Source organism: Mus caroli, chromosome 19 (assembly GCF_900094665.2).
Source record: "Mus caroli chromosome 19, CAROLI_EIJ_v1.1, whole genome shotgun sequence".
NCBI classification, from domain to species: domain Eukaryota; kingdom Metazoa; phylum Chordata; class Mammalia; order Rodentia; family Muridae; genus Mus; species Mus caroli.
The window spans coordinates 50,104,667-50,129,504 of NC_034588.1; the positions used below are offsets into that span (position 1 = coordinate 50,104,667).

The 24,838-nt window shown below is 40.4% G+C and overlaps 1 protein-coding gene across 1 annotated transcript in view; it reads left to right on the plus strand.

Moving 5' to 3' along the window:
- Positions 1 to 24,838, plus strand: part of Smc3 (structural maintenance of chromosomes 3) — a 45,532-nt gene that overhangs the window by 6,227 nt on the left and 14,467 nt on the right. Inside the window, exons 3-17 of the mRNA XM_021152028.2 lie at positions 7,824 to 7,862; positions 9,196 to 9,263; positions 12,412 to 12,483; positions 12,810 to 12,889; positions 13,112 to 13,190; positions 14,726 to 14,843; positions 16,100 to 16,275; positions 16,991 to 17,071; positions 17,446 to 17,610; positions 17,851 to 17,972; positions 19,339 to 19,552; positions 22,846 to 22,949; positions 23,048 to 23,147; positions 23,655 to 23,815; positions 24,232 to 24,373. Coding sequence (XP_021007687.1) covers positions 7,824 to 7,862; positions 9,196 to 9,263; positions 12,412 to 12,483; positions 12,810 to 12,889; positions 13,112 to 13,190; positions 14,726 to 14,843; positions 16,100 to 16,275; positions 16,991 to 17,071; positions 17,446 to 17,610; positions 17,851 to 17,972; positions 19,339 to 19,552; positions 22,846 to 22,949; positions 23,048 to 23,147; positions 23,655 to 23,815; positions 24,232 to 24,373 — 1,721 coding nt within the window. The remainder of the gene's footprint in view (positions 1 to 7,823; positions 7,863 to 9,195; positions 9,264 to 12,411; positions 12,484 to 12,809; positions 12,890 to 13,111; positions 13,191 to 14,725; positions 14,844 to 16,099; positions 16,276 to 16,990; positions 17,072 to 17,445; positions 17,611 to 17,850; positions 17,973 to 19,338; positions 19,553 to 22,845; positions 22,950 to 23,047; positions 23,148 to 23,654; positions 23,816 to 24,231; positions 24,374 to 24,838) is intronic.

Genomic DNA, 24,838 nt, shown 5'->3' on the forward strand with positions numbered 1-24,838 from the left:
CTGGTGAGATGGCTCAGTGGGTAAGAGCACCCGACTGCTCTTCCAAAGGTCCAGAGTTCAAATCCCAGCAACCACATGGTGGCTCACAACCATCTATAATGAGATCTGGCGCCCTCTTCTGGAGTGTCTGAAGACAGCTACAGTGTACTTACATATAATAAATAAATAAATCTTTAAAAAAATTGTAATTCCATCTAGAAATGATTGTTCTTCCACTGTCTCTCTTAAAATTTCATTCATTCATTCATTTTGAGGCAAAGTTTCACTATATAGTGCAAGCTGGGACTTAAAATTCTTGATCCTCCTGCCTCAGCCTCCTGTTTGCTAGGATTACAGGAATATACCATGTTCAGCTCAAAATCATTAATAAGGAAACCCCGGGCTGAGTGGTAGCTCAGTAATAAAGAGCATTTGCTGAACTGGGTTTCTACTGCACACACATCAGGAGGCTAACAGCCACTTACGATCCAGCTTCAGGGGATCCAGTGTACTCTTGGCTTCCTTGTACACAGACACACACAAATGTTTTTTAAAAAGATAGCTGTGTTAATCCTGGTTTTCTGGAAGACAGTAAGCAGGCATAGCTGCTAAAAGATTAAATGAAAGTTAGTCTTAAGGGTAAGAGTGAGGGGGGAAACTGAGACGAACCTTTCCTTGTTTATGTTTTAGTTACTTTTCCGTTGCTGTAATAACGCTATGACCAAGGCTGCTCATAGCAGGAAGAGTTTATTTGGGATGTACAATTTCAGAGGGTTTGAGTACATGACGTCATGGTGAGAAACATGGCTGCAGGCGTGGTGCAGTAGTAGTTAAGTACTCACCTTTATCCACAAGCATGAGGCAGAGCTAACTGGGAATGGCATGGACTTTTGAAACCTCAAAGTCACTCCCAATGACACACCTTCCAACAAGGCCATACCTCCCAGTCCTTGCCAAACAGTTTCACTAACTGGAGACTATTGTTCAAGCCACTACATTGTGTATGGTTGTTTTGTTTGCATGTGTGTGAGTCTATTATGTTCATGCTTTATGCCTACAAAAATCATAAATGCTCTGGAACTGGAGTTAAGTCATGGTTGTGAACCATGTGACTGCTAAGAAGGGAACCCAGATCCTCTGCAGTAACACATGCTCTTAACCACCCAGTGATCTCTCCAGCCCCCATCTCAGATTTTTAAAGAAGACACATTTGCCTTGTCATGTTTGATAACTTCCAAACAGCTTCTGGATCTACCATGACTTGAAAGGTCAAATGAGAGAAGTCTGGAGAACGATTTGTCCACTGGTGCCTGCCATCTAGTTGGTCGTAGTTTACTGCATAAGACATAATTATTCCCTGGTGCTTTTGGAATGTTTTGCTCTGGATACGAACTCTGAAGGACTTGTGGTGTTACAGTTTCCCTTAGATATTCACAGGCCTCTCTTGCATGTATCTCAGACTAGGCTGAGACAACCAAAGATCCTGTCCTGTAGAAGTCTTCACTACCTCAGGATTCCATTAAGAGTTGAGACTTATTTAAGCTTTATTAAATAAAAATGGCTTCACCTTAAATGTTAGAAAATCCATTTTTTACCTCTAGAATAAATGCTTGTTTTTGTTACATTGAGGCTAGAATAATTTTAGTTTCCATATAGTCTTGGGTAGCCCAGTCTGGCATCAAACTCAAGATTGCTACCTCAGAGCTAGAGACTTGGCTGATCTGAAGCTTGCTGGAGTCCTTTCTCTGCCTTCTGAGTTACGGGCATGTGCCACTATGCCCAGCTCAAAATAGGTCTTGAATGTCTACTTTTATTAAATATCTACCATCCTTTTAGGTTTTTAGTGTTTTTACTCTATGGATAGGAGTAGTTTTTATAGAGATGCTTAGTTTTTAAGTTATTACTGGATTGTGACTTATGTTTAAGATGTGTAAGCACAGGTACCAGTGGAGGCAGAGCCATTGGATTTCTTTGGAGCTGGAGTTAGAGGTGGTTGTGAGCACAGGTGGGTGCTAGGAACCAAGCCTGGGTCCTAAAGAGGGCTATGCTCTTAACCATGACCATCTCTCTAGCTCCAGTTGTCATTTAAAGTACATAAACTCACATTATCTTTTCAGCTTTTATTTAGAATTAATTTTGACTTTATGGGAATTTTTCCCAATGAGAACAAATGCTTTTATTTTTTTGTTTTTTTGTTTTTTCGAGGCAGGGTTTCTCTGTATAGCCCTGGCTGTCCTAGAACTCTAGACCAGGCTGTTCCTCGAACTCAGAAATCCGCTTGCCTCTGCCTCCCAAGTGCTAGGATAAAAGGCATGCATCACCACTGCCTGGCAAATGCTTATTTTTAGTCATCGTAATTTTTTTATTATACTTTTTACTCCCCACCTTGCCCAAGTGTAATGGCTAATTTTGTGTCAGCTTGACACAGGCTGGAGTTATCACAGAGAAAGGAGCTTCAGTTGAGGAAATGCCTCCATGAGATCCAACTGTAAGGCATTTTCTCAATTAGTGATCAAGGGCAGAGGTCCCCTTGTGGGTGGGACCATCTCTGGGCTGGTAGTCTTGGTTCTATAAGAGAGCAGGCTGAGCAAGCCAGGGAAAGCAAGCTGGTAAGGAGCATCCCTCCATGGCCTCTGCATCAGCTCCTGCTTTCTGGCCTGCTTGAGTTCCAGTCCTGACTTCCTTTGGTGATGAACAGCAGCATGGAAGTGTAAGCTGAATAAACCCTTTCCTCCCCAACTTGCTTCTTAGTAGTCATTATATTTGTGCAGGCATAGAGACCCTGACTAAGACACCCAGTAAGATATGTGCATCTTTTCCCTCTGACTGGAATATGTCATTTGCATGACAGGGATATTTTTGTAGTCGTTGTATAGTTACTAGTTTAAATAAAGTTAATATTAATTTCTTCTCTCCAGTTTTTAGTTATTTTTGATTGGCCCAGATGTATTCTTTACAGAATTCCCCTATAAAAGATCCAGTTTATTATTAACTATTAGACGTAATTGCCATATTTCTTTAAACTTCCTTAATCTGGAACATTCAACAACCTTTTTTTCCCCCCTTTTAAAAATGTATTTGATAATGTATATACTTATGAGTCTTCACAAAAGGACTCCATTAACCTCACTCTCACTCCCACCACACACTGAAGCCCCGCCCACTTAACTTCTGCTCCACTGAGTTTCATTATGGCTGCTTGCAGGAATGTGAGTCTGGGGCTGCTTAGCTGTTGGAGCCTGTCAGCTTGTCAGTGCTGCACTGTTGCAGACACTGACGCTCTTTCCTCAATACACATTAGTTACCTTCAGTGAGTGGTGGGGCCTCTTGTAGCTCACAGCCCTCAGTGATGAAATGGTGCTGGGTCCAGTCTTGTGCAAGTGATCATAGCTGCAGTGAGTTGACGGCTGTAGTGCCATCCGAGTCTACAAGACAGTCTCAGTGGGTGGTGCTGGTACACGCCTTTAATCCCAGCATTCGGGAGGCAGAGGCAGCTGGAGTTCCAGACCAGCTTAGTTTAGAGTGAGTTCCAGGACAGTCAGAACCACAGAGAAACCCTGTCTTTTTTTTTTTTTTTTTTTTTTTTTTAAAAAGGATGACGATGACTTTCATTTAGGGACAAGCACTTCATAGTCTCTGCAGTTTGGCAGTTCTAAGTCATTGCATTAACCACTGCAAATCTGTAAAAGAGATGCTGCTCTGATGAAGTCTGAGAGCAGCACTAATCTATGGATACAAATAACTTTTTAATTTAAATTTCACAAGCATCTTTAATTAAACTACTGAGCACTAGAAAGGAGAGTGCATGCGACTCCTGTAGCTATCTGGAATTTGTGCACATTTCTACACAACAGTAGGTTTAGCATTTCCCCTTGTTTGATGATGATCGTTTAATCACTAGAAATTTCAAGAAAGACAGAGGAAATACTGGATAAGATGTACACACACTAAAATATTATTCACTGTCTGAAATTGAAATTTAACCAGCCATATGTATATTTACAATCTTCTTTTTTTAAAAAAAATATGTATATAGTGTTTTACCTGCATCTATACCTTCAGGCTGGAAGAGGGCACCAGATCTCATTATAGATGATTATGAGCCACCATGTGGTTGCTGGGAATTGAACTCAGGTCCTCTGGAAGAGCAGCCAGTGAGTGCTTTTAACCTCTGAGCCATCTTTCCAGCCCCCTGTTTACAATTTTCTAAAATACCTTGTATTGGTTTTTTGTGAATTTCACATTGTGCATCCTAATCTCAATCATCTCTCCCTGTCCCCTTGTACCCGCTATCTACCCTTGCAGCACTCCCTGGCCCCCAAAAAACCCTCATTGGGAGAGATATAGTATGTCCCACAGTATGTTCTTTGTCCACACTTCTTTGCTTGCATGTTTATTGCAATGAGCCATTGGTCTGGTTTGAGGCCTTGGGCTTGTGCTACACACCGTCAATCAATACTGGAATCTCACTGGGACTCCTCTGATATCCTGTTGTTGACCTAAGTCATGGAGATCCTGATGTTTGGGATCTGTAGGACTGACTTCTTCAATTCAATAGCTCCACAAGTCATTGATGAGGGTAGATACTGGGGTGGACCAACTCAGCCATGGATCTGGGCCTGAGAGTTATTTGAGCCGGCTAACTCTCCTGTACTCATACCTGGGGCAAGCTCTCTAGCACTGCCCTGGCTCACTCATCAAAGGGCATAAACATGTTTAGAAGCAGCCTTATACCACGTCCACGTAGGGTCTACAGAAATGGCTCAGGAATTAAGAGCATCTGGGTACTCTTTCAGATGACTGTTGGATTCCTAATACCCACGTGGCAGTTAAACCATTGTCTGAACTCCAGTTCTAGGGGATTTGATGCCCTTTTCTGGACCTTGTAGACACCAGGCATGCATGTGGTGACCAGATATACTTGTAATCAAAACACCTATACACATAAAAACAAAATCTTAAAAATAAAAACTGTTGGCCAGGCGTGGTGGCTCACGCCTTTAATCCCAGCACTCGGGAGGCAGAGGCAGGTGGATTTCTGAGTTCGAGGCCAGCCTGGTCTACAAAGTGAGTTCCAGGACAGCCAGGGCTATGCAGAGAAACCATGTCTCAAAAACTAAAAAACTGTCATGTCCATTTAACAAAACTGTAGAAAGTTCTTCCCTGGGGCTCTGATGTTGCTAACCCTGAGATTTGTGTAGGCTTATAGCATCCACCTGTGGAGGGAGCCTCACATCCAACCAGAAAGCCTAGGTTACCCCCACAATAGTCAGGCCACAGTTACACCACTAGGCAGATCTTACCAGGCAGGTCATTATTGCAGTTTATGGGGTCCACAGCTGGGTTGGGACTATTGATAACTTTTCTCCCCCAGCAGCTGCTGTAATACTTTCCAGCCCTATGAAAACTGGCAGGAAACTTGCAGCTCAGATAGAACTTGATCTCTCCGTGTCTTGCAACCAAAGTCTGTGGTGCCTTCAGCAATAGGATCTCTCAATATAGTTCTAGTAGTCAGCCGAGTACATTGGCAATAATCTATAATGTTTGTGGGTGCTTGGAGACTCCCTGGTCAACAGCTTGTGTGTGGTGCTAGGGTTTATTTTATAGCATTCGACTACTAGGAGGTTTATCCTTCCATGGACAGTGTTTTTATTTAGCTTATTTACTTAATATTTATTTAGTTTTGCAATAGGCCTTGCTGTGTCTGTCACGGGCTGTTAATTAGAAGTCCCCAGCCTTTAGCCTTTAGAGTGTTTAGATTACAGGTCTGTACCACTCTGCTTGGTAAATTTTTATCTTTTATTGCATTGGTATTTTTGAGAAGTGCTACAGTGTCCTGTGTTTTCACAGCAGTTTTGGAGACAGGTCCATTCACCTTATTGGTGCTGTTAATTACTTAACTGGTCGGGGGCATGGCTAGTGTTATATGTACTGTTTTTTCCCCTTGTAAATAATGAATACAGGGAAATACTTTTGGACCATGCAACTATTCTATTCCCTGTTATTCTACTCTCTGCATTTGGGTGTTTTGCCTGTATTTATGGCTGTACCATGTGCATAACTAGTGACTGGAACAGAAGAGGACATTAGATTTCCTGGAACTGGAGTTGCAAACTGAGAACTGAATTCAGGACCTCTGAAAGAGGAGCCAGTGCTTTTAACACTGAGCCATCTCTCTAGCCCCATGCAACTGTATATTTTTTAAATTGCCTTTATACTTAACAATTATTGATGAGTTTTGCCTTTAGTTTGATAGTTCCAAAATAATGATTTTTCTATTTGTACCATTCTTTGCTTTTTATCACTTGACAATGGGTATCCCCTTTTAAACAAGAGCTCTCCGTGTTTATTTATCTTACTATTGTTGTAAAACTAATGAATTGTTTCTTCTAATCAGGGTAGCAATTTTGGTTCTCATATTACCCAGGATTTGGCTGGTGAAATCCAAATATGTAGATTTGTTAATATTCAAATTCAAGTGCCTTTCCGAACTGGAGAGATGACTGGAGTTATGAGCATGTAGTGCTTTAGCTTAGGGTCAGGGTTCAGTTCCTAGCACCCTTCACTCAAAACTTCTGTGTGAATGCGCGCGCACGCGCACACACACACACACACACACTCTCTCTAAAATCTCTACAAGGCACACTCCCAGCACTTAGGAAGCAGAGGCAGGTTGATCTCTGTGAGCTCATGGTCTGTCTGGTCTATAGAGCAAGGGCCCAGGCCAGCCAGGGCTATAAAATGGAGAAATCCTGTCTCCAAAACCGAACCAAACCACCAAACACCTTAAAAATAAAGCTAAATGTCTTTAAAACATGCCTCGTAGCTAGGGATGGTGGTGTACACCTTTATTCCCAGAACTAGGGTACAGAGGTAGGAAGATCTCTTGTTAGTTTGAAGCCAGCCTAGTCTATATAGCTAGTTCCAGGTTACATAGTATGAGACCCTGTCTCCAAAAACCACACAAAATCAAAGAAGTGCTTTATAATTATCTCTACTTTTGTAGTTCCACTAGGCTGCATCAGTGTATAAGGCTGATCACAAGTAATTTAGCATGAGAATGCATGGGAGCTTAAATGGTTAAGCATTTTAGAAAGGTAACAGTATGTGAATCTAATTGCTAAAGTAGCATGTATAATTTAGGTGTAATTTTTCATGCATTTTAATGAGTTACCAATGTCAGGTAGCATAGTTACTTCTACTTAAAATATAGGAAAGAGCAAGAGAATCAAGGGAATGGGGTGGCTCAGTGGGTACAGTGCTTGCTCTGCAGGCGTGGGGCTTGATCAGCATCCTTGTCGAAGTGGGGCATGTCTGTAGCCTTAGCACTGAGCCTGGAATAGATTGTACCAGGTTGCTGGCCAGTCAGTGTAGCTAAAACAGTGAACTGCAGGTTCAGTGAGAGGCTGTCTTCAAAACTAAGGTGAGCAAGAGAGGAAGACACCCATGTTGACTTTTGCCCTCCACAGGCATGCATAGGTGTACGCAAACACAACAGACACAGACAATGAAAGAAAAGAAAAACTGAAGGCAAGAGCTTGGGTAGCTGAGGCAGCAGGATTATAAGTTAGCAGCTAGCCTGGACTGCATAATATGAGACCTACCAGGGTATGTACAAAGATTTGGTTTCAAAGTAGAACAAAGAAAGACTCTTATATAAAGTCTATATAAAGATTAAACTCAGTAGGTGATTACAGCTCTGTTGGTTTCTTCTGCTCACTACTTTTTATTTAAATATTAAGGTAGTATGTTAGAAGGTTGCATTTAAAATTTTAAAGTCAGTTTAATACATTTAAATTGTCTGGTTTTTATATGAACTAATCTGTAGTTTTTAAATTTTATAGTGGGCAGAAATGGCTCTGGAAAAAGCAACTTCTTTTATGGTAAGTATAGATTTTTGGATTTTTTAACTATATGAACTCAAGTGTTTTTAAGATGGTTTATTAAATAATTGATTTCTGAAATGATGTTTGTATGAAACCTAAGAAGTCATACATGGTGGTTGTTTAGTGTAGCAGGTTAGATCTAAATTGTGTGTGTTCAGTCTGTCTTTGAGACAGCAGAGACACTTGTTGAAATTATTTATGCTGTAATAATGGCAGTGTCTATCTTAGATGGAGTCCAAGAAATGATAAAGTAGTGTAGCAAAAAATATTGATACCTGTTTGAAGATGATAGAGATTTGAAAATTCTTTAAGGATGGAAATATAAGATGCCTTTGTTAGCAATTCTTTGTGGAGAAAAAAAATGAGGCAAGTTGGGCTGTAGTCTAAGGAGGGGTTAAAAATGTTAGCTTAGTGGGTGGTGCTCATGGAAAACAGCGCTTAGTAGGAGGAAAGGGTCTGTGTCTTTACACATGTGTCTGAAGGATGCAGAAACAAACTCCTGTAATGGCTGTGACTTGGTGCTGGTCAGAGAGCAGATAGAAGGAAAGCGTACAGCTCAGAATCCCAGAGAAAGGAGGGCAGTTTCAATCTCCCCATCCCACGAGGAGGAGGAGGAGACCAGTCTGTCAGAGCGCGTAGCACTGTCCACTGTGAGTGTTGCCTCCCTGTGTTCTCAGGCTGACTTGTAGTTTAGCGATCCCAGGACCTGGACCAGAATAACTGAATTAAAGCGTTCTGTATCTTGACAGTGGCCCACTAACTAGGTATTTTGTGTGTAATGAGGACTAGTTCTCATAGAACTGTGGCATAAGCAGTGCGGCAGGAGCTGGGAATTTAGAACAGTTCCCTGTATGTGTTCAGGCGTAGCAGTGCGTTGTACATTATTAGACAAAAATATTTTTTAGGCGATTAAGACCTTACGTGGCCTTCTTATGTAGTTTGTTGTTATGTAGTAGCACATAACTGCATAGTAGTGACCTAGGTGTAGTCAGTGTAAGCTTTTATCAGGGAGAGGGCCTGCCTTCTGCTTCTCTATTATCAGGGAGAGGGCCTGCCTTCTGCTTCTCTATTATCAGGGAGAGGGCCTGCCTTCTGCTTCTCTCTTAGTTTTTGTGATACTTGATGTCCTTGTCAGCAGAAGCTCAATTTCTTGATTTCCCTACCAGCGATTAGTCTGATGTACTGGAGCATTGTCTACAGTCATTATGTGTGAAACAACTTATCTGAGGTGTTTGTTACATTGCATGTGGCATTCTTAAGTTATGGAGTTGTGAATAAGCCCTAAGTTCTCCTTTAGGATATGCTAATAATCTTATTTTTGTGTTTCTAGCAATCCAGTTTGTTCTCAGTGATGAATTCAGCCATCTTCGTCCAGAGCAGCGATTGGCTTTGTTGCATGTGAGTGAGACTCGTTATTAAGTATTTTTAAACATACATTCAATCTTCACTTTGAGAAAAAGAATTGCTGGGTTTAGCAGCTCACTCCTTCCTATAATTGCAGCTTTTGGAAGAAAGTCAGGAGTGCCTTGATTTTTGAGGCCACCCAGGGCTTTCTTAGTTCCTCCTATCTTAAAAGGAGGTGGGGAGACAGACTGGAAGGATGCCTCATTGGTTAAGAGCACACTGGCTGCTCTTCCAGGGGATTGGCTGTATTTCCAGCATCCACATGATGGCTCACAAATTTCTGTATTTCCTTCTGGTCTCTGGGTACCAGGCATACATGTGGTGCATAGACACATATGCAGGCAAATCTGTATGTAAAGTAAAAATAAATACATCTTTTAAAAAAAAGTTCAAGGGGCTAGTGAGATGGCTCAGTGGTTAAGAGCACTGACTGCTCTTCCAAAGGTCCTGAGTTCAAATCCCAGCGTGGCTTACAACCATCTGCAACGAAATCTGATGCCCTTTCCTGGAGTGTGTGAAGACAGCTACAGTGTACTTACATTAAATAAGTAAATAAATAAAATTTTTTTAAAAGTTCAAGTTAAAGATCCTCTGTGAACACGATATAATCTTAATTCCTTAAGTGTGTTATTTTGTTGTAAAATTTAGTGTACTACATCAGGGCCAGATAGGCCTGATAATTTTATAATAGAAGAAAGATATATATACTTTTTCTATATGAACTTTTTCTGGTTTTGTTTTTTAGAAGTTATTGTGTGTGTCTCTGTGTGTGTGGGTACATGTGCCAAGGTGTGTGTATTAAGATCAGAGGACTTTGGGGAATCGGTTTCTCTCCTTTGAGTTCCTGTGGTTGGACTCAGGGCAGCAAGGTTGTATGGCAAGCATTCTTTCTTTCTTGGTGACCCACCTTGCCAGCCCTTGTTTAGCTTGAGACAAGTTTTCACTTCATTGCTCAGTTGACTTCAGGCTTGTAATCCTCTTGCCTCGTCTCAAGTGCTGGATTTAGAGGTGTGAGCCACCATTCGTGGCTTTTTACATTTCTTTCTTTTAAATTTTACTTGTGTGTGTGTATGTGCATTTGCTTCCCTGCTTCTCTGTGTATGAGTCAGATGAACGCAGGTCCTTGAGAAGCTAGAGAGCATTGGATTCTTTGAAACTGGTTGTAAGCCACCCTGTGTGGGTGCTGGGAACTGAACCTGGGTCCTCTGCAAGAACAGTAGGGGTTCTTACTCACTGAACCATCTCATCTCCCCATTTACATTTATGTAAGACTGCCATGGTTCTGTAGACAAGTTTGCTGAAGACAAAGACTTGAGAATTGGGGAGCTTTAAGATGACAGCTAGAAGTTGCGGGCATACAGAATCGACCATTGCAAACCAAATGAAGTCTGTGTTTGTACTTAGTAATCTTGTTTTCAGTGTGGAAAGTAGTATGCTGAGGGCTGGTGATGTAGTTCAGTGGCAGAATGCCTGCCTGGCTTGCTTGAGACCAACAGGTTTGACCCCCAACACTGCAAAACAAAACCTGTAAGCAAAGTTGTTATAAATTTCATTAGAGTTAAGAAGTTACAAATGGCTGTGATGAGACACCACAATTTAGCTGATTTAAATATTGTATATAGGAGGCTGGAGAGATGACTTAGTCAAGAGCCCTGGCTGCTCTTTCAATGGACCCAGGTTCAAATCCCAGCATCCACATTGCAGTTCACAACTGTCTGTAATTCCAGTTCTAGGGGATCTCACAGTCTCAAACAGATATACATGTAAGGAGAACACAAATTAAATAAAAGCTTTAAAAAATTTAAATATTGTATATAACTTTAAGATGAGATAAAATTGTACAGTATATCTAAATGGTGTTTTTTACATATAGGAAGTCCCTTTTAAACATTGACTTTTTTCTTCTTTGTTTTGAGTTTGTAGCTGAGTGATCAAAACTGATATAGTATAAGATGTTCACTAGGCTTCTCAGATCGGCATTGAAAGCAATAACCTTTGGAGGGTGTGTATGGGGAGGGGTTGGACAGGTGTTTTCCTCTGTTGCTGTCTGGGACCTCACTGAGCTTGATCTTAAAAATCCCATTCGACTAGGCTGCTGGCCAGTGAGCGCCTAGGTGCCTTTCCTGACTGTCTCCTTTCCCCAAATACGAGGGTACTCAGCTTCTCCGTGATGCTGTGGCTCCAGACTCAGGCCCTCGTGCCAGCTCTGCGGGTACTTTACCATTGCCAGAACACATGCAGTGACTTGATACAGTGAATGATACCCGAGCTGGGTAGAAGAGATGGTGAACCATCTGGATTTAGTACGCAGATGTCTCATAGATTGCTCTGAGTGTGTGCATTTATGTTAACAGATTTAACATCACATACTATGCCTCAAATGTTTTAAAAACAGATGTCTAGTAATCACATGGTTTCTTAGAGTTCCCTGAAGATGGGACTACAAGAAAGAAGCCTCAGAGTATATTGATTATTAGCAATTCGGTAGAATTAGGTGACTACATGCTATCGTGCCCCAATAAAGTAGTTTCAGATTTAAACCTGAGTTCAGTGGTGTTTTGTTGCTGTAATAAAATGCCTGGCACAAACAGCTTCAGGGCAGACATTTCTGTTGGTTCAATTCCTATGATTCAGTCCCTCGTCCTTGCTTCTGTTGCTCTGGCTCCAGAGTAAGAAGACCGTCATGGGTTGAGAACGCATGGCAGATGCTCCTCATCTCATGGTGGACAAGAAGCAACTAACCACCATGGTGCAGCCCTTTAATTCCAGCACGTGGGAGGCAGAGACAGCATGGCCTCTGAGTTTGAGGCCACTATGGCTACATACTGTAACTAACTCTGTCTCAAAAATAAAACAAAGACAGGCCAGAGTGCAACCTCCAAGGATGGAGCCCTGTGCTATGTACTCAGCTTTATATACGTGTGTTGGGGGCTAGGTGGAGGGCACAGACGGGTCTTACTGTGTAGCCCAGGCTGACATTGAACTAAATGATAATCCTCCTGCCTTAGTCTCCCAGGTGCTGAGATTACAGGTGTACTCTTCCATGTCTCTTTGTCCTAGACTTTAAAATGGATTTAAAGAATATGAAAATACCACTTAAGTTACAAATACCTTATTCCTTTTTTCCCCCCCAACATTCCAGGAGGGTACAGGTCCTCGTGTTATTTCTGCTTTTGTGGAAATCATTTTTGACAATTCGGACAACCGGTTACCAGTAAGTGACAGTCAATTTCTTTTCAGTAATGTTGAGAATTTTATGCAATAACCTAAAATTATAAGCATTAAAGATTTATAATTTAGTTCATGCTAAAGTAAATAACTAGTTTGTCAATGGATTTTGTGTTTGAATTTTAATGAGCACTCTAGTGAACAGGATTATGTAAAGCAATTGTAAGAAAATGTTTTCTAAATATTATAGTATCATCTTAAGTGAAATCATTGGAAATCTGAAATAGTTATGATCAAGGACTTTAAAATGAACTTAGGTAAAGTTGCCTACTTGCCTATCTGGGCTTTTTCCTTTTTTTTTTTCCTTCTTAGATTGATAAAGAGGAAGTTTCACTTCGAAGAGTTATTGGTGCCAAAAAGGATCAGTATTTCCTAGATAAGAAGATGGTCACGTAAGGATTTGTTTTTGTTTACAGTTTGTTACAAATGTTCATAAAAACACAAGTGGGTTCTTACCAGAGCATTTGGTGTGAACATGCAGTCCCAGGTTCCTCTGAGAGATTCAGTGTCTAGTCTATAGTTTCTAACACTACTTAACTTCCAAGTTAATTTGCTTGTTTATTGTTGGATGTTTTAAAATTATTTATCTTGAAATTTCTCTTGTATATTAACAGGAAAAATGATGTGATGAATCTCCTTGAAAGTGCTGGGTTTTCCAGAAGTAATCCTTATTACATTGTTAAACAAGGAAAGGTAAAAGAATTGGATTCTTTTTTTTTTTTTTTTTTTTTTTGGGTAGAAATTATTTTTCTTGATATGGTCTTCCCCTGAATGATTTTGATTTATTGGTTCTAATTGTTAAGTTGGACCAAAAAAACTAGGCATTACTGTCTTTTGTATTCATTGACTTTTTTTTATTGATGTTAATGGTTTTTCATGGCTATGAAGTACCAAATACATGTAGACTGGCCTCTGACCTCAAACTCACAGAGCTCTGACTGCCTGTGTGGACCTCGTGCTGGAGTTAAAGGACATGCCACCACTAGGCACCTACAGTAGCTTTATATTGGAAGAAGTCCATCAGTAGATTAAGTGGGTCTTGTTTATTAGTGACCTCTGAGGTAGTGTATATTGGAAGACTTTGGCTTTTAGAAGTTACGGTGATCATATCTAAGACTATTGCATAAGTTCTATAAAGATTAGTTTTGAAAAAAATTACTTCCTAAGCCGGACAGTGGTAATGCACGCCTTTGATCCCAGCACTTGGGAGGCAGAGGCAGGCAGATCTCTGAGTTTGAGGCCAGCCTGGTCTACAGCACAAGTTCCAGGACAGTCAGGGTTATAGAGGGAAAACCCTGTTTCAGAAAACCAAAGAAGGAAGGAAGGAAGGAAGGAAGGAAGCCTTCTAAAAGTAATGTTCCGTTTTTATGGTATCACAGGGTTAACAGCTAAGTTACTATCACAACGCTTACATTGGCAGAAGCACAGCACGGTGCTGCGTGTTATCCCCTGGGATCTTCTCTCAGCTGGACTACAGACTCTGGCTGCTTAGTCTGCTGCTCCTCCATAATTTCCATCTCAGAACTTACTCATCAGTAGATGTTTTTGTTTGGGAATCTTTTTCCTAGAGTATTGCTTGATGTGTGTACTTTGATAAACCATAGTGTCTTAGCTCAGAACCATTTCTTTTTTAATGTAAAAGTGTTAAGAATAACACAATCTCTTCAATGCAGTGGTAGTATTTTGGTGTCTAAGTCACATGCCACTTAGGTTGTACCAGTATCTTTGTTTATTAGAGCATACAGTTCTTGTTATTTTTTTGTAAAAATTATTGATGTGTGTGCATGGTATGTGGGTTTGTGCTACAGCTTGTGTGTGGAAGTCAGAGAACAACCTTGTAGTCACCTCTTGTTTTCCACCCTTAAGTGGGTTTTGGAGGTCAGGTCTTTAGCACAGACATTTGTATATCCACTGAACCATCTTCATACAGTCTTGTTAGGATTTTAATATAGCCTGTTAAAAGAAGAGTCTGAAGAAGGGCTGGAGAGATGGCTCAGTGGTTAAGAGCACTATCTGTTCTTGTAGAGGACCCAGCTAGAGGCATGTGGGTCTCTAAGTTTGAGGCTAGGCTGGTATATTTATTAAAGTTTCAGGACAGCCAGGGCTACAGAGATAAAACCTGTCTCAAAAAGAATCAGAACAATAAAGCCTAAAAATTTTAACATTTAAAAAGTTTATTCTTAAGGAGTGGGTGTAGTCAATAGTTAATTTTTTTTCCAAAATTATAGATCAACCAAATGGCAACAGCACCAGATTCTCAGAGATTAAAGCTGTTGAGAGAAGTAGCTGGTACTAGAGTGTATGATGAGCGGAAAGAAGAAAGCATCTCCCTGATGAAAGAGACAGGTAAAATAAACGTGTGCTGTATAATTTCTCTTGTGAGTTATTGTTCTTGTGTTAATAATAGTTAAATGGCATTGTCTGACCTCAGAAATACATCCTATAGTAATTGTCCTGCATACTGAATAAAGCAAAATGAGGGTTGAAGTAGTTTAAGGTTTGGGGTATCTAGTAGTTTATCTTTGAGTAAAGAAAGACTGTTGCTGGGCAGTGGTGGTGCACGCCTTTGATCCCAGCATTTGGAAGGCAGAGGCAGGTGGATTTCTGAGTTCGAGGCTATCCTGGTCTACAGAGTGAGTTCCAGGACAGCCAGGGCTACACAGAGAAACTCTGTCTCAAAACCAAAAAAAGAAGGGGAAAAAAAAAAGAAAAGAAAACGACAGACAGACTGTTGTTAGATAATAGGGCCTTTAAGTGAAGCAGGTTTTGTCTGGGCTTCCTCAGGAGTGTTAGCAGAGAGTCAGTAATTGGTTGCTTCTCCCTCCTCTCCAGATACTGGCGTATCAGTCGTTACAAGTGCTAAATGGTTCAGAAACAGGTAGATGTAGAATAGAACTTGGAGTCCTTACTAGTGTATTTACTACAAGAACCCTACTTTGCCTAGAAACAGACGGTTGTGGGCTTAAAGTTATAGTAAATTGGTCCCAAGACTTTTGTCTGGAAGCTTGTTTTGTAGATGATAGCAGTGGAGATAATGTCATGCCTAGATTATAGTTAAGGACTCATTGTATGGTAATGGCATGCAGTGCCCTTAGTGATAAAAACTGAGACTTAGTAATGCTAGTGATGGTCCTTTTCTCAAATGTTGCGGAATAGTAAGTACACTGACGGGAAGGCAGACCTGAGCTGAGCTGCGTCTGCCACATGGAAGAGAGATTGTTAGAGGGTGAATTTGTTCATTGTTTTTATTAAAAAATTTTTTTTTTTTTAAAGATTTATTTATTTATTATATGTAAGTACACTGTAGCTGTCTTCAGACACTCCAGAAGAGGGCGCCAGATCTCGTTACGGATGGTTGTGAGCCACCATGTGGTTGCTGGGATTTGAACTCTGGACCTTCGGAAGAGCAGTCGGGTGCTTTACCCACTGAGCCATCTCACCAGCCCTCATTAAAAAATCTTGATTGCTGTTTTTACATCTTAGATTTCATTACCACATGATATCAAAGAAAGAATGCTATATTCTAGAGGGTAATTTTAATTTATATTTTACAAGTTTATTCAGCACCATCTTCTTTCCATTGGTTTATTTTTGTTTTGAAGAGGGCAAACGGGAAAAGATCAATGAGTTGTTAAAGTACATTGAGGAGCGCCTGCACACTCTAGAGGAGGAGAAGGAGGAGCTGGCCCAGTATCAGAAGTGGGATAAGATGAGGCGCGCCCTGGAGTACACCATCTACAACCAGGAGCTCAACGAGACACGCGCCAAGCTCGACGAGGTCAGTGCTGCCTTGGCAGTCACAGTGGGTTTGCTTTGTGAGCATGTTAACTTCTCTGCTGCATTTGTACCTCTTAGTAATTTCTAATTAGAAAGTTAAAAGTGAAAACCTCTTGTTGGTGTGTATTTTGAGATAGTTTTATTGTAAAACCCAGACTAGTTGTGACTATTGAGTGTACATAGATTCACTGGTTAATAATTTCCTTTAGGTTACTGACAAGGGAATGTTTAGTGCTCTAATTATTTCTAGAATACAGTAGAGGGTTATTTTAGGCCAGATTTTTTTTTTTAAGATTTTTTTATTTATTTATTTAATTTATCATACGTAAGTACACTGTAGCTGTCTTCAGACACTAGAAGAGGGAATCGGGTCTCATAACAGATGGTTGAGCCACCATGTGGTTGCTGGGATTTGAAATCAGGACCTCCGGAAGAGCAGTCAGTGCTCTTAACCGCTGAGCCATCTTTCTAGCACTCTAGGCCAGATATTTTTTTCTTCACATTTTAGAATGTATTTTGTAAAATAATGATGATGTTTTATACAAAAACTTATTTTAGATTATCCGTGACTTAGTGGAAAACAATTTTTCTCTATAAAATTTTAAGCAAATGATTACTCTTAGTTTTTCTTCGCAATTACAAAGTAATTTTAACTGTATGTTATAAAATGCTAGCTACACAGTGATTTAGAGCTGGTAGGCTGTTTTGTTTTTCAGCTTTCTGCTAAGCGAGAAACGAGTGGAGAGAAGTCCAGACAACTAAGGGACGCCCAGCAGGACGCAAGAGACAAAATGGAGGTGAGGCCATGCCTGAGCTCAGAGTTCTTTGAATTTTCAGCAGTTAAGAATTTTTTTTTGTACTAGAATTGTGGGATGGTGATGATAAAGGGGATGGACAGAAGTTGAATATTGGAAAATAATTGTTGTATTAAGTTTCAAGTGAAAGAAAAGGATGGAGCCAGCGAAGTGTGTGTATGGGTGCAAGCCCAGCAGCCCGAGTTCCATCTCTGGATAAGAGAGAACCAGTTCCATAAATTTTTCCTCTGGTCCTCTCTTGTGCTCTGTGACCTGTGCACTCTCACGGTCTGTGCATGCAAGGCCACAAAGGTTTTGCGACGGCACGGTCCTTCCACTGTCCTTCTGCTTATGACCTGCATTCTCTCTTTGATTAGGATATTGAGCGCCAGGTTAGAGAATTGAAAACAAAAATTTCAGCTATGAAAGAAGAAAAAGAACAGCTTAGTGCTGAAAGACAAGAACAGATTAAGCAAAGGACCAAGTTGGAGCTTAAAGCCAAGGATTTACAAGATGAGCTGGCGGGCAACAGTGAACAGCGGGTAAGTTACTGCTGCAATGGAGGCTGTGGTGATGGCCAGACTACTGAAGATAACGGTTTCTTTGATGGATGCAGACTGGAGGATTGGTAGAAGGTTTGCCACATTTAATTTGTACTCAATTATCAACTAGTAAATGCTCTTTTTACTAATAACTTAGTTGTAGAATTATTTATTTTCATGAGAAAACTTTTTGCTGATGTATAAATTAAGCAGATTGTGTTTTACTTGCTTTATTTACAGAAACGTTTATTAAAAGAGAGGCAGAAGCTGCTTGAAAAAATAGAAGAAAAGCAGAAAGAACTGGCAGAAACAGAACCTAAATTCAACAGCGTAAAAGAAAAAGAAGAGCGAGGAATTGCTAGGTCTGAGAATTTTCACCAATAATTAACCTTACTACATAGTTGTTACCAGTGATCTCTGGGTGTTTGCAGGTTCTTGGTGTCTTGTTTAAAGAATTGGAAAAGATGTATACACTAAAAGAAAATAACCAGTAGTTTTAATAAGAGAAAAACAAAAACACGTTTGAACACAAGCAGGTAGTTCTCAGGAGGTTGGGAAGAGGAACGAGGCAGTGCAGGATGGAGACCCAGGTTGCTAAGTGCACTTAGCAGAGGTTATGTGCATAGCACAAGGCAAGAGCCTGTGTTGCCAAGCTTCTCCTGAATTTGCCTGCTAAGTTCCTCTATACAACCTACTATGTTAGAAGGTCTTAGCATGGTAGAGACAAAAATCATAGGCCAGTTCATATGAACAGTGCTGATGATTATTGTGAGCCATGTTCTGGTTCTGAGACTGGGTCTCGCCTTATAAGGATAGTCTGTGCCATCACACCCACATACCGTCTAGGTTGCTACTACTCAAAAGCCCTGGGAGGCTAAACATACCCACTCTTGGGTTTACGTTAATTAGTTAATTGTTGTATTTTGAGACAGGGTCTCTGTGTAGTCTTGGCTGTCCTGTCCTCTGTAGACCAGAGGTTCACCTGCCTCTGCCAACTGAGTACTGGGACTAAGGGCATGTGCCACCACCATCACCACCATCCCTGGCTCCCCCCCCCTTTTTAAATAAAGACAGCCTCACTATAGCTCTGGCCAGTCTTGAACTCAGAGATCTATCTGCCTCTGCCTCCTCAGTGCTGGGTTGAAGGCATGAACCATCGTGCCCAAGCGCCATCCCTTTTTATTGTGTGCGTGTGGAGGTCAGGAGGAGATTTAAATTGGTTTTGTGTAATCAGAATACTTACATTCTAGATGTCTAAAACACTTTATATTATCATTTAGAGTGTTTTATTGTATAGTTGAAAGTTCATGTATTGGTTAACTATACTTCGAGTATTTCTGAAAGCTCCTGAGGTAGGGCAGTATCTAGAATTTAGTGATCATTGAGATCTTGGGTCTGTCTAAAATCCTTAGTAAAGGGATTGTTCTGCTTGTAGTTATGATGATGTTAAAGTTCCTTTGGTGTTAGTACAGTCAAAACAGTGATGCAGGAGCTTTATCAGTTAGCAGTTATGTTTAGCACTCAACCCCTGCCCCTGTTTATTTCACTGTGCTCGTCATGTGTGGAGGTGAGAGGATAGCCCTGAAGAGCTTGTTTTCCTTCTACCATCTGGGTCCTGAGCCGTCTCAATAACCTACAGTCCCCGTGCAATGTAATTTTTAAAAGGATAGTTTCTATAGGGTTGATAATTACATTTTTTATTTCTTGTATTTGGCTTGTATTCCGTAGGTTGGCTCAAGCTACACAGGAAAGAACTGATCTTTATGCAAAGCAGGGTCGAGGAAGCCAGTTTACATCAAAAGAAGAAAGGGATAAATGGATTAAAAAGGAACTGAAGTCTTTAGATCAGGCAATTAATGATAAGAAAAGACAGATTGCTGCTATTCACAAGGATTTGGAGGACACCGAGGCAAATAAAGAGAAAAATCTGGAGCAATATAATGTAAGAAAAATTTTGCTTTATATTTTTTAGTTTGGTTTGTTGTTTGAGACAATGTCTTACTCTGTTGCTCAGGCTATATCTATAATTCACTGTGTAGCCCAGGCCATCCCTAAACTCAAAGCAATCTTGTTTCAGTCTCCTAAATGTTAGAAATAGGTGTGCGCCATCACTGACCATAAGAATAAGAACTTTAGTATGTTTTGTGAAAAAAATTTTTTAGTAAGATAAACATATACATTTTATCTGCTTTGTGTTGTTTTTAAGTAAGTTTGCATACTTAAAAATCTGATTTTGTTTTGTTTTTTTTCAAGACAGGGTTTCTCTGTGTAGCCCTGGCTGTCCTGGAACTTACTGTATAGACTAGGCTGGCCTCGAACTCAGAAATTCGCCTGCCTCTGCCTCCCAAGTTCTGGGATTAAAGGCGTGTGCCACCATGCCCGTTTTTTTTTTTCTTTCCCCTCCCTTAGTGTTTGTATGTGTATAGGTCAGAGGACATCTTGTAGGACTCAGATCTCTCCTTCAAATGGTTGATCTGAGATAATCAGGCATGGAAACAAGTCCCATTGTGCCATCTCCCCAGCTCCCTCCACCATGCTGTTCTTAAAATGAACAAAGAAGCTGCTCAGTTAGAAAGGCTGCCACAGTTAGTACACATAGTGTATCTTACTCAGGGTTAGAAAGGCTGCCACAGTTTTATTACACACAGTGTGTCTTACTCAGGGTTTGTATTCCTGCACAAAACATCAGACCAAGAAGCAAGTTGGGGAGGAAAGGGTTTATTCAGCTTATACTTCCACATGGCTGTTCATCACCAAAGGAAGTCAGGACTGGAACTCAAGCAGGTCAGGAAGCAGGAGCTGATGCAGAGGCCATGGAGGGATGTTCTTTACTGGCTTGCTTCCCCTGGCTTGCTCAGCTTTCTTTCTTATAGAACCCAAGACTACCAGCCCAGGGATGGCACCACCCACAATGGGCCCTCCCACCCTTGCTCACTAATTGAGAAAATGCCTTACAGCTGGATCTCCTGGAGGCATTTCCTCAAGGGAGGCTTCTTTCTCTGTGATAACTCCAGCTGTGTCAAGTTGACACACAAAACCAGCAGTACACAGTGTTTGTTGTCTTGTGTACTGTGTATGTGTGCTTTCATTAGTACAGGTATGGAGATTCTCATCTTCCACTGTGAGGGTCCTGGGGATTGATTTGGTTGGGTCTTGAGATTTACCTACTAAGCCATCTCAGTGGCCCCTCTTTTTGTTTCCTAAGGATAGTTAGTCCATGCTAGTGATGTTTGCATAGATTGAGCATATTTTATTTTATTTATTTTTAACTGATTTGTTTTTATTTTATGTGCATTGGTGTTTTGCCTGCATGTATGTCAGTGTAAGCCATCTCTCCAGCTCCTGAACTGAGTATATTTTAAATGTTTTCATTACCTCATAATCTGCCTTAATTTTTATTCATTTATTTAATTCAGGCAGGGGATGCAGCTGGCTGTTCTTGAACTCACTCTGTAGACTCTGGCTTCAAACTTACAGAAATCTGCCTCCCTCTGCCTACTGAGTGCTGGGATTAAAGGCGTGCACCATCACTTCTTGACTCTGCCTTTACCTAATAATGTTAGACAAATCTAAGATACATTTATATTATTAATTAGTGTTCAGTTTCTTATTCTAACAGTTTTTATTTTTTTAGACTTTTTTTTAACTTAATGTATTCGGGTGTGTTGATGTGTGGGTATGTGCATGTCGGTGTGTGGGGAGGCCAGAAGAGACTAGATAGCGTGTCGGCCTGATCCTGTGGAGCAGGCAGACACGACCCATTCGATGTGGGTCCCCTGTGAGAGCAGCAAGCACTAACTGCACAGCTAGCTCTTCCATCAGCTTTATAAGTCACTGCAAAATATTTTTGTTAGTTAAAATAATAGTGATTTTTTTTTAGTTCTTTCTAAATGAGTTAAGCATTGTTTACATATTTAGTTAAAATTTTCTTAAAACTTGAAGTAGAGGATGGAAGTTTTAGTTCAGCTTAAGAAAGAACCCCCATCTCTCTGCACGTCTGTGCGAGTGTGAGTGGAAGGTTGTAGGGTGGACGAGGAGAGTCTGGGACATGTGTCCAGGAAAGGAAACGCCTGCACCTAAACTGTGAGGTCTGCTCTAAGTGGTCGTTGGTTTCAAAACATGAGAAACCATAAAATCTTAAAATACATGTGTGTAGATACATAAACACATGTATTTGGTGTTTTTTAACTTAGGCACAAACATGCTTATCTCTTTTTGTTTTGTTTTACTTTATGTTGCATTTATCTCTGAGCCATAATGTTGTTTCTCTAGTTCTTCTGGGATGTTTTCTTCTGTATACCTCCTTGTTTGACTTAGGGACAGTTTGTTTTATTTAGGATCGTGTCAGTGTGGTGGAGCTTGTGTGGATTAATTGAACCATGAGCTCTGTAAGTTAGACAGCGCATCCCAGGTGTTCTGTTCACCTGCATATGTTTGCTGAGTGTTCTCTCTGCAGCTTTAAGCATGTGCAACAAAACTTCTACACTTTAGGCTACAACCCAGGTTCAACCCTGTTGTTAGGCCTGGCCATACGAAATGGTATCATTGATATCTGCCAAAAATGCCACATATTGATTGCTTCTTTAAAGTGGCATCTTCCTGATATGTGGAGGCTTTCCCCACTTGCATATTCCTGCTGGCCTAGGCAGTCTCAAGTGTGTTCTTAAAGTGAACACAAGAATTCGAGTTTTCAGATTTACATGACTTACAGGGTTTTATGGATAAGAAAACAGTGAACCATTTTCTTTTTTTTTTTTTTNGTTTTGAGACAGGGTTTCTCTGTGTAGCCCTGGCTGTCCTGGAACTCACTCTGTAGACCAGGCTGGCCTCGAACTCAGAAATCCGCCTGCCTCTGCCTACCAAGTGCTGGGATTAAAGGCGTGTGCCACCACGCCCGGCATGAACCATTTTCAAGTTGGCCTCTCACTGCTTATAGAAAGAGCTCTGTGCTAATATTTTTGATGTCACACTCAGATTGTTTCTTTTGTGTATAAATAGTGGTTAGGGTTTCCAGGGGGCTTTTGTGCAAATATATTTCTTAAAGTTGGATGAAAATGGGATTCAATATTAGATCCAGAATTTTATATTTTATTTACTTGTTACTTTCTCTAATCTGCTTTAGTCTAGGCTATTTCCACGACTTAACTTTTTTTTTGTTTATTATAAATTACATATGTGTTAAATTTCACCTTTGAATGTGCCTAAAACATCTTTTTGAAAAATTTTTTCCCATAGAAACTGGATCAGGATCTTAATGAAGTCAAAGCTCGAGTTGAAGAACTGGACAGAAAATATTATGAAGTAAAAAATAAGAAAGATGAACTACAAAGTGAAAGAAAGTGAGTAGACTAAGATATGCTGTAATGTTGACATAGCCTGTGTTTGACTTTGGTATGTAACTCTTAAATACTGTCCACGCCTCACTCTTACTCACTAGTTACTTGTGGAGAGAGGAGAATGCAGAGCAACAAGCACTTGCTGCTAAAAGAGAAGACCTGGAGAAGAAGCAGCAACTTCTTAGAGCCGCAACAGGGAAGGTAAGCGGGTCTTGTTGGGTCATCTACCAGTCACTACAGTAACTCCAGTCCGTGTGTCCCCAGGACAAGATGGCTGAGCCAGGTCACTCACAAGTATGGTGTGGTTGGGCTATGTTGGCAGTTTTTCTTTGTCTTACTTGCTTTATACTTTCCTACTTTGCTTTGTTTGTTGAGAGGTCTACTCACATAGCTCTACTGACCTCAGGCTCGTTCGTGCTCCTGCTCTGCTCACTGAGTGCTGGAAGCACAGGTGTGTGCCATCAGACCTGGTTCATTACCTGTAGCAGTGAAAGCCATTTTGGTTGTTAAAGAGCCCATTTTAAACTCTAGCATCATAGAACAGAACCCACAGTTATGCAAAATGTAGTTACCATGTTTCAAGTGGATGGTATGCTAGACAGTATTTAATTTTTAGTACTATGTCTAATTGAATGGCTTAGTAGGCTCATTTTTTGACAGCAAGAGTGTTGCTAGTGGTGCTAATATTTTTCATTGATTACTTTCCAGGCCATTTTAAATGGAATAGATAGCATTAACAAAGTGCTGGAACATTTTCGGCGAAAAGGTATAAACCAACATGTTCAAAATGGCTACCATGGCATTGTGATGAATAACTTTGAGTGTGAACCAGCTTTCTATACTTGTGTGGAAGTCACTGCTGGTAACAGGTACGGTTTGGGTTTTTGGGTTTTTTTGGGGGTAGGGGTTGTGTTTTGTTTGTTTGTTTTTTTGGTTGGGTTTTGTTTTGCCTGACATTTACATGGGTTTTGTTGTTTTTCTTTTAAAGATAAAGAAGAAATGAGAATAATCTAAAAACAATTTTGTAATTTTGTACAATATGTCTTCCATTATCCTCTTTTTCTTGGTTCTATATTTAACTTTCTAGTAAAGAAGTAGGTGCTAGATACTTGTTTCACATTTCAGAAACTAGAACTTTACCCTTTGGGAATTTCCATTTCATTGGAAGTTTTTTCTTCAGATAAATTGATTGGATTGCATAGAAAAATGTGAATTGTGTGGTCCTTAAATGTCTGTGGCACCTTACAGCCTGGCAGTAAAGATGTGTCTTATTCTGTTTATGCAGGTTATTTTATCACATAGTTGATTCAGATGAAGTCAGCACAAAAATTTTAATGGAGTTCAATAAAATGAATCTTCCTGGAGAGGTGACTTTCCTGCCTCTTAACAAGTTAGATGTGAGAGATACTGCCTATCCTGAAACCAATGTAAGTCACAGTTAAAGTCTCCCTAAGTTGTTTTTATTGTGACATCTGCTTAATATGTGCTGGTGCTTAGGTATATTGGGATTCTGTGGTCTGTAAGGTAAACACGCATTGCATGGAGTATACTTAGTGTTGGGCTGAGTGTGAAGAGGTCACAGCCAAGACATGGAACAAAACATTGTATATATGTTCACCTTCAGAGTGACAGCAGGCTTAGGGATTTGGGAAGAATCCTGTCACATAAAAGGAGTATGTTGAGGCTTTCTGGATATGCTTTTAAAATAGTCTAAGAAATGTCTATTCTTGTTATATTTTTATATGTCCTGTAAGGGCTTGCCAGCTGTTGTAATGTTGTTTTGAGGTATTTGATTTCAGCATGTTGTTGTAGCAAACTGTCTTGCTCTAGGATTAAGGCTGAACCTGTATAGAATAATTGGTAATTTAAGGAGAATATTGAGAATCTTTCCT